A 9296-nucleotide genomic window follows, 5' to 3' on the forward strand; every position below is an offset into this window, starting at 1 on the left:
CTTTTAAAGTAACTGCCAAACCAAGCTTATTTTTCACTGATTTTATAATCTGCATATGAAAGACTTGATCTGGAATGGGGCCTCAGCCTGTCTCCCAATTATATTCCCTCAGGTCTAAAAGTAGAAAAATTATGCATGCAGGGCCTGATTCTGTACTTGCTAAGGAAGGCGCAACTAGGGGACAACAATGAAACCAGTGGAATTCTTCCAAATTGGCATTCACTAGTGGGAGTACAAATTTAGTCCACATTTTTGTGGGGAAAACAACTGTGAAAAAAAAAAAAGTCAATTTAATCAATTTTCAATTATTCTTACTCATAAAAATCAGGAACCATATACTCTTCAATTAAAGTAATTTAGATTTCAAATTAGGGTGAAGGAATCTCTTTCTTGACTCAGCTAGAACCACATTTTTAGCTAATTGGAGAGTTTTCTCTCCAGATGTAACATCCTGAGTTCTCACCCCCATCAGAAAGACATCCCAGCTGTTAGTCGGTTTTGTTCCAAAATATTTAATATCTAATCAACCCATTAGAAACAAGCTTCTCATCTTCCTTTCCCATATTATGAAAATGAGCGGGCCAGCAGAACAGACTATACAGCAGGAGTATGCCAAGTGACATATCAGATATCCTTTTCCTTCTAGAGTTACAGTCACCGTTGGTGGGGCGAGTTTAGAAGTTGGCAGCATCCCTTCTGGCAGTCTCCGTCCCCTTGTAATGCCGGAGATCCGTTTGCCGTGTCTGAGTAGCTTGGCTTATTCAGCAGAGTCAATTAGACCACTATTGTATCCCCTCTAAACTGCCTCTTCCGGAGGTTGTGGAGCCCTGGTCCATTGGGTTTCCTTTGTAAGGAAGCTCTTCCCAATGCCTGGTCTTTCTTGCTCTTCCCTGAACATTTTCCTCCCTAGAGAAGAGGCACCAGAAGCGCACACAGTGCTCAGTACATTTTCTCTTTTAGTCTATAATTGTTCCTAATTTACCCCTAACACTTGGTTTGCTTTTCTGACTGATACCTCTTTTAAAAGCAAAGGCTGAGTTCCTCCATGGTTGCAGAGACCCAAGTAGGGAATGCAGAGGCTTTCAAGAGGTGGGGAGAGCAGAGGGTGACGAGGGTAGCATGCAGCCCCTGCCACTCCAGAGGTAACCCAATGTCTGTATCCCCTTACAAGCTACGTGAGCTCAGGTGAAGCCTGTGAAATTTCTTCTCCCCTACGTAGGCACTTCTTGAGCACAAAGCTGAAGTAAATCTACCATAGAAAGTAAAACTATTTGAAACTAACCTTGAGCCCAGGGAGATTGATAGAAATGGTCCCTTAGGCTTCAGCTAGCTATAGATCAGGTTTTAGGTTCACATCAAGTGATTTTTCAATTTGTAATTTCTTGTGAGAAGATGTTAAAGTTTATCTTAAAAAAACCCCAAACTCCCATGTGCTCACTTCAGCTCAAAACAAAAAAAATTTACAAGTTTAAGAGCTGAATATACACAATAGTATGAATGCAAAAATCCCCAAACCCTTCATCTGTTTCTCATTCTGAATAAAATTGATTTAAGCACATATACATAATATTGCGGTCTGAGCAATAGTAGCTGTTTCCAACCTGTCTTAAAAAAAAAAGTCCCTGTCATTATCAAGGATAAAAACTTGTCCCCTTTGAAGCTTACGAACTTCACTGGATCAGGACTTTTCTTCAGAGATAACCTCCCTATTTTATCTCAACATTACCAATGATATGTTGTAATAAAAGCAGCAACTGAAAAGTATTGGGTATTTCATATAGGAATAGCTTTTCTTTCTCAGTGCAATGCAAGGACAGTTTGGGTGACAGAAAGTAATTGCCCAAGAGCAAGTAGCCATCCTGGTATTCACTAATTTCTTTAATCACCACTATTAGTAATTATTGATTTTGACTATATTTTCCCACAGAGCTGCTTTAATGTGGCCAGCATAGCCATAACACTTAGCTAATTTTAAGCCCCAAGTTGCTACATGAGACACAGCAGTCCCGCATCTGCCCTGCTCTGCATAGATCTGCCTCCTTGACGAGGCTGCTGACACAGCATGCTGCACCAAGCAAGCCCAAGCAGGCTCTGCCAGCCCCACGCTGGCACCTAAATCAACATCCAGTGTCAAATTCAATTTTCACTATAACTGTGACGTGCAGAAAACAGTGCTTGCCAAAACAAAGGACCTAGCTGGGTTTTTCTTTTTCTCTTTTTAGCTTGGTCCTTTTTGAAAAAAACACTTAAATCAGCGCAAAACTCCTGGATTCTCTTCGAGATTTTATCATCAGCAAAGGATTTGAAGAAGTGCAGTTTGCTTAGCAGAAGGTAAATTTTATAAAAATGCATTTGTTCCTAAAGCTGCCACCAACCTGGAAGACCCCCAATTTAAATACTGTTTTCTATGAGATTAATTAAATCCCTGCAAACACCCAGGGCAGATCTGCCCCAACACAAAAACATAGTTCCTGCTTCAGGGAGCTGCTAATAAAGTGCCACACACTAGAGAGATGCAGGCTCCTTTGGCTGTGCTTTGCTGCACCGCACAGCCCGAGGGACCCAAGGGGCACATGTCTCTGGAGCCCAAGCAATTGATCTTGATACTCCTGTTAGCTAGATTAAATGTAGGTCTACACAGGTAACGCTGGAGTCACCTCTGCCTGAACTGCAGTTAGCCCACATCTGCCATCAGCTTAAATAATATTTCCGAGATGGGTTTGGTCTGGATAGCAAGTCTGTGGTGATGCTCCCTGTTGCTGTTAAACTTCGGTTATTTGAGAGGAATATTGCACTAAGGGACATAACCTCACAATTTTAAGTGGTTCTTCAACTTTTCTTAACCAAAGCTTGTAATGCAGTTACCTGTTGGGGATGTGCTGAAAACACAGGATTATGGAGAACAAATGGATGGGGATAATCAGGAATTATTCCTACCAGGAGTGATGTAGTCATCCACAGCTTTAAGCCCACATCCCTCACCCTTTTATTGCCAATAAACCTGTTGCACAATTTGGCATCAGCCTGATGCTAACGAGGGTGTGTCTGTGCTTGGGACTTCAGGTCAACGCTGGGTGGGGAAGAAGCTTAAAGCTTAACCTAGAAGGAAAGAGAAAGCAGAGACCTCACTAGCAGAGATGAGTGGCCAGTGAAAGCACTGCCTTTCACACATTCCCCATTGCCTGAGGCAACTGAAGTAGGACCACCGTATTTAGCAGCTACAACACAATAAAGTGTATTTTGGGGGGAGAGGGGTGTCAAATATGGTACCTCTGCATCTATTTACCTCTGCATCTTTCCTATGACATGCATTAAGAGAACAACACATTTAGTATATGGCTGCGACTGATGTGGAATTGCTCATAAACGTAGTCGTCCTCTCCTTTTTTGGCTCCCTGAAATGGCCTGCAAATATTACGGAAAATTAACATTCTTTTCTGTACTGAATGCAATAGACCACACATGCAATAGTTTTTACAGTAGTTCCAAGACAGAAAAGGTTAAAAAGCACTTAAATTATTCAGAAATACATTATATGAAATAAAATGTTAAAGTGAAGAAAGCAGACGATCTTGCAGCATCCTACAATATAATGATAGGGCATAAAAATAATACACAGCTTTTGCCACCTCTCAAAAGTGAGTAGAAATGGGGTTGGAGGAGGAAACTTGTGTAAATGAATGTGAGTGGAAGGATGAAAAGCAAGACAGTTCTCTTTTTCTAAATATTTACCAAATGAGCTCTAGGCTTAGTTACTTAATGCACTCTAGAAAGTCATATAATAAGCAGACTTCTATAAAAGTAAAAAACTCCCAATAATAAAGGATTGTCAGAAGCTTCTGATGTTAACCATAATAATACATTAAACCACAAGACCTTACCTGAAGAGCTGTCTGACTTCAACAACCTTTGCATCAGTCCTCAGCAAGCTACTTAATCATTGAAATGTATAGAAAACAAAAGCATAAAAAGAGGGGAGTTAACTTTTTTACCATGAATGGGCTGGCATCTGATCCATTCCTGTCCTGTGCATCCATCACAGAGAACGTTTTTCCTACCTGTAAATAAAAAGCAAGATGTCAGATTTCGTTAAACATACCTACTGTACAGCACCACAGAAATTCTGAAGAATTAAACCAGCTAAACAAGACATTATTGCTACAGGGGTGTATGCCCCTCATGAAAAAATGTGAGGATTCTTCTACAATATTTTGGTCTTGGCTCATCAGTGAGTTCATTTTGCGCTGTTACAGCTCTTCTTAGGTCCAGTCTTACACCAGCATAAAACTGGCATGCTGCACTGGGTAAATCAGGCCCAATATTTAAAATGCTAAAAAGCAATTCTTACCAGCCGCAGGATGATTATTTTAAGTGGAAAAATGTGTATCTCGTAAGGGTTGTTTGCCACTTTTCCTCAGAATTCATAACACAACTTCTGCTGAATAACATCCAAAGTCTCCAATAGTGGTTCAGCCAAAAGTCAGCCCTCAGAATTGGCTCAGTTGCATTTCAGGGTTTTTTTTTACAATAACTAATACATCTTCCCCACTAAAGAACAGTCCCTACAAGCTGACAAACCAAAGAACAAATGCTCATTGTAATTAAAGTGACTAAAGGAGAGAATACGCCTGGATCTTAAGAAATACAGTAACTTTTCCAAAAATCTGAAGAAATTCCTCTTCTCTTCAATGCCAGCTAGGAAGCCTTTAAATTCAACATTAAGACATTTTCCAGTACTTGTGGGCCAACTCCTCCACTTGTGAAGAATCACGGATCCAGTCACCAGAGGAATCCAGCCAAGAAGCCACCTTCAACTCCAGGCCAGTCGCTCTGCCAGTCCAAGTGACTGGGGAGCCAGGGTAGCACCACGTTGCGGGGAGTAGGAGTGTGTGTTGCACAGACACACACCCTGCCCAGTGAATCTGTGCCCCCTCGAAGAGCTACAGCTGAATACTATCCTACACAGCTAAGGCTGACAGGGGATACAAGAATGCAGCTTATGCTTCAGGTTGTCACAGCAGGCTTTCAAGCCTTGCTCTGGACTATAATATCCCGTTATACACATGGTGTGATGCTGGACTAAGACAAAAGGGCTGAAATCATTAATGGCTTTGTTCCATAGTAAGGTAAGTGTACATAAATCACTGTTGCTGTGGTCCCAGCCTCATTTCCTCTCCTGACCACACAGCCACCAGCATTTTTCCTTGCACTGGCTGCGGACCTCATGCACCCAGGCAGCAACCTGCTTCGCTGAGTTGTTCCAGCAGAAAAACTAATTAAAAAGTTAACAGTGTTCAGCTGGGTCATCTCCGCGAACTGACTTGCTGTGTCACCACGCGAGTTCCTGTGCTAGCGAAAGGGTGAGAGCCTGTGAGTGCCTCTAGATACTCAAAGAGGTAAATAGGAGCTGCACCCTTCCATAGTGAAAAGCAGCATCTCAGCAGGCGTGGGGACCACGCAGCTTACATGTTCTGTTAAACAATGTTCTCCAGGGACGTCACGGCACAAGATAACCTCGCTTGTGCAGGATCTAGTTATCCGTCATTGTGTTTACAGGGGTAATTATGAGCAAAGAAGTTTCTGTGACCCCACACCAGTTTTCCTCATTCTTAGTTTTATCAAAAAATGCAAATTTCATCCTAATTTCATATTTAGCATTTTTATTTTTCAGTTGTGCTCAGCTTTGCCATCTATTCTGTGTAGTTTTCATGCCAGAATTACAGGAAGCTTTTCCAATGCTGACTTTCATATACTTATTAGGTGGAGTTTCACTTGACCTCAAGGCAGATACACATCAGATAAGAAAACTCAGAACACAAAAGACAAAAGCAAAGCAGTTTGAACCAGAAATGCAGCCGATGTATCTGGACCTTATTAGAGCATTTGATACAGTGCCTCAGAAAATTTTACTTGAAAAATTAATTCAGATCTGCTTGGATCTTAAGGACTTTCACGTGTTTTGAAAATGAATTGAAAGTTGTAAGGTTATGAAAGTGGCAATAATATTAAGTGGAAGGGCGGTGCCTGGGATAATTTGACATACGTCTTTTAAAAATGAACTAATTAAATGGGAAGACAACGCTAAACCAGGAAACGGTAGCAAGCAAAAATAAAAAGGGCAAAACAAAACAAACCACCAGAAACATTAATTCAAGGAATACCTAAGTAAGTAAGATGAGACTTAGTGTGAAAACCAGAAGATACCAGAGTTAGATTAAAACAGTCCAAATCCATCCAGGGTGATACGCAGCACCAGGAAAACAGTAACACTGAAAAAGTCCTCCAGGGGACAGGGGCAGATGAGCTCTGAGGTTGCAAACCAGCGTGGGCGTTTAAAAAGGTTGATTTTTGACTCCATATGCCAAAGTAGCTGTGCACTATGGACAGTGACAGCAAAAGTCATTTCCTTTCTTCTTTTCAAGAGACTAAGCCTAGATTTTTAACAGACTTTAAAACATCTCCTAGGATAAATTACAAAAAGGATCCAGCTCCCTGTACAGAAAATATTCCTATTTTTCTCTGTTTGACTTTATCCCATTATTTCAGTTTATGCTAAGCTGAAAAATTTTAAGTAAGTTTCCTCTTTTGCTCATTGTTCAAGGACTCGCGAACAATCTTCAGACCTGCCACCACAATTTAGCAGTATGTGCTTTTTCATCTTTCCAAAAAGCCATTCTTTCTAAACAACTAGCATTTTCTTTGGTTCTTCAGGAATGCTCAGGACTAAAGAACAATGTAAGTCCTAGCACAGACAGCTAAAAGAGGAGATCCAATGCAGAGGAGGACAGGGAGCTTCCCCTAGCACTTGCAGTGAAGCATGCCTGATACAGCATGTCACACAGCAGAGGAGAGGGGAAGATATCTGAGCCGAGGCAGCTCTCAGTTCAGAGCTGACGATCCCAAGATGCAGCTTTAGCAACATGGCAGGGCAAGGCGGTGTGCCTGAAACACCAGCCTTACCTGCCTAGAGCTACCCCCGTCTGTAAATGCGTTTTCAGAACTACAAAGAGAAGTAATTATTTTATGGCCTGGGCTAGACCTGAGGAATATGGAGTTACTCCAGATTTCCCTGATGTGACAGAGATGAATTTAATTTAGTGAAACCTATGGGATTGTTTATCAGTGTGACATCGGAGGCTATGAATGCTTTATTGTTTGGATTGCTTTTAATTAAACTGGGCAAAAGCTCTCGATCTTAAAAACACAAGGTCAGGATGTAAACAAAAACACTAGTAGTTCCTTCCGCCTCTGGTTTCCAGAACAAAATAGCTTTTATTTTCACTGTGCATAATGAAAGGCAATCACAGTGCTGCAAAGGTTCTTCCCAAAGACGAAACACTTGTTAGCCTGTAAGCTGCAACGCATTGAGGAGATGTTAACCTGCCACCATTCCGGCCTTCCCGTATCAACCCTGGATTAGCAGTGTTCATTGCCTAACGAAGGTTTTGTAATCACAGCTGCTGGTCCCAATGCACAATCGCATTGGGGAAGCCTCATAAACTGTTAAAATCAATGGAACGATTTTAAAAAAATGCAATTCCGGGCTAGAAAGACACCGGCACTTTCCACCCAGAGTGTTCCCCAGAGCCAGCGCATCCCCCCGGCAGGGCTGCTGGGGGAGCCCGGCCCCGGCGGCAGTCCTGCCGTTACCGAGGCGGGCACGTCGCCGGGCCCCGCGGATGCGGCACCGACCGCGGGACCGCACACCGCTCCGGCGGCCCCGGGGCGCGGGGGCCGGGCAGGGCAAGCGCCGCAGGGGAGGTGAGGCGGGCTGGGAGACGGGCCCCGCCGCGCTCCCCGCCGCCGCTCCAAGGGGCGGGCGGCGCCGATCCCGCCCCCCGCCCGCGGCAGCCGCCGCTAGCCGCCGGCGCAGGCGGGCGGCCGTCCCCCCTTCCCTCCCCGCCTCCCTCCCTCCCTCCCTCCCCGCCGGGCCGCGCCGCAGCCCGCGGGCGCGGCCAGGAGGCTGCGGGGCTGCGGCTCCCCGGCTTCCCGCCCGCCTGCCAGGCGCGGCGCGGCGCGGCCCGGGGCTCTCCGCCTTTCCGCGGCGCTCCATCTCCCCTCCGGCGAGATGTTATGGCCGAGCCGGCGCAGAAGGGCGGCGTAGGGCAGAGCGGGCGGCGGGAGGATGAGGACGCGGCGGCGGTGGCCGCCGCCCCCAGCTACGAGGACTACGAGTGCAAGATCTGCTACAATTACTTCGACCTGGAGCGGCGGGCGCCCAAGCTGCTGGAGTGCCTGCACACCTTCTGCCAGGAGTGCCTGAGCCAGCTGCACCTGCGGGCCGCCCAGCAGCTCGCCGCCGCCGAGCCGGGGCCGGGGCCGGGGCCGGGGCGGGCGGCCGGCGGCTCCCTGGCCTGTCCGCTCTGCCGCCACCGCACGGCGCTGCCCGACCACCGCGTCCACGGCCTCCCCGTTAACACCAAGCTGGCCGCCGCCTGCCCGCCGCAACTGCGGGCCCGCGACCCGCTGCCCCAGGACAGCCTGCCGCCGCTGCCGCCGCGCCGCCCGCCCCGCGCTCGGGAGGCGGCGGCCGCCCTCGCCCCGCCGCCACCGCCCCACGCCCCCGCCGGCCGGGCCGGGCCGCGCTCCTCGGGCGGCGGCTACGAGAGCTGCCAGAGCTGCAAGCGGGCGGCGCTGAGCGCCGGCTGCGTGTGCGTCGTCGTCTCCTTCCTCTCCATGGTGGTGCTGCTCTTCACCGGCCTCATCTTCGTCAACCAATACGGCGGCGACGCCGGGTCCGGCGCCTCGGCCTCGCCGTCGCCGGTGGGGCCCATCTGCCTGTCGGTGGCCAGCATCCTCGCCCTCTTCTCCGTCGTCGTCACATGGCTCATCTGCTGGCTCAAGTACCGGCCCGAGGCGGCGGCGAGCGGCAACGGCACCCCGCGTGGCCGGGCGGCGGCCGCCCGCAGGAGCGACACGTAGCGCCGGCGGAGGGGAGCGGGGCCGGGCCGGGCCGGGGGGCGGCGGGCGCTGAGGGGCCGGGCTGAGCGGGCGCTGAGGGGCGCCGGGATCCGCCCGCCCATGCCCCGCTGTGAGGGGAGAGCGCGGCCGCCGCACGCAGGTGCCCCTTCTCGGGTGGGTGCCGAGCCCGGCCCCGCCGGGAGGCGGGTGGGCAACGGCGGGGGGAAGACGGGGGCGAGGCCGCGGCTCTCCTGGGCGTACCGGGACGGGCAGCTCCGGGCGTGGGGTTCGGCGGGGGCGGCAGGGCAGGGTGAGCCCCGCAGCCGCGCCAGCCCCGCGGCTCAGGCGCAGCCCGGGGGTGGGGGGGTGCTCTGCCGGGCGGCCAGGCGAGGGGC

General features: G+C 48.6%; 1 protein-coding gene across 1 annotated transcript; it reads left to right on the forward strand.

Moving 5' to 3' along the window:
• The first annotated feature begins 7930 nt into the window (after positions 1 to 7930).
• On the forward strand, positions 7931 to 9001 carry RNF228 (ring finger protein 228). Its single transcript, XM_075098328.1, has one exon. It carries the CDS (start codon positions 8074 to 8076, stop codon positions 8920 to 8922), a length of 849 nt encoding a protein of 282 aa, XP_074954429.1. The 5' UTR covers positions 7931 to 8073; the 3' UTR covers positions 8923 to 9001.
• The last annotated feature ends 295 nt before the right edge of the window (positions 9002 to 9296 follow it).

This window comes from Phalacrocorax aristotelis, chromosome 7, assembly GCF_949628215.1.
Source record: "Phalacrocorax aristotelis chromosome 7, bGulAri2.1, whole genome shotgun sequence".
NCBI lineage: Eukaryota > Metazoa > Chordata > Aves > Suliformes > Phalacrocoracidae > Phalacrocorax > Phalacrocorax aristotelis.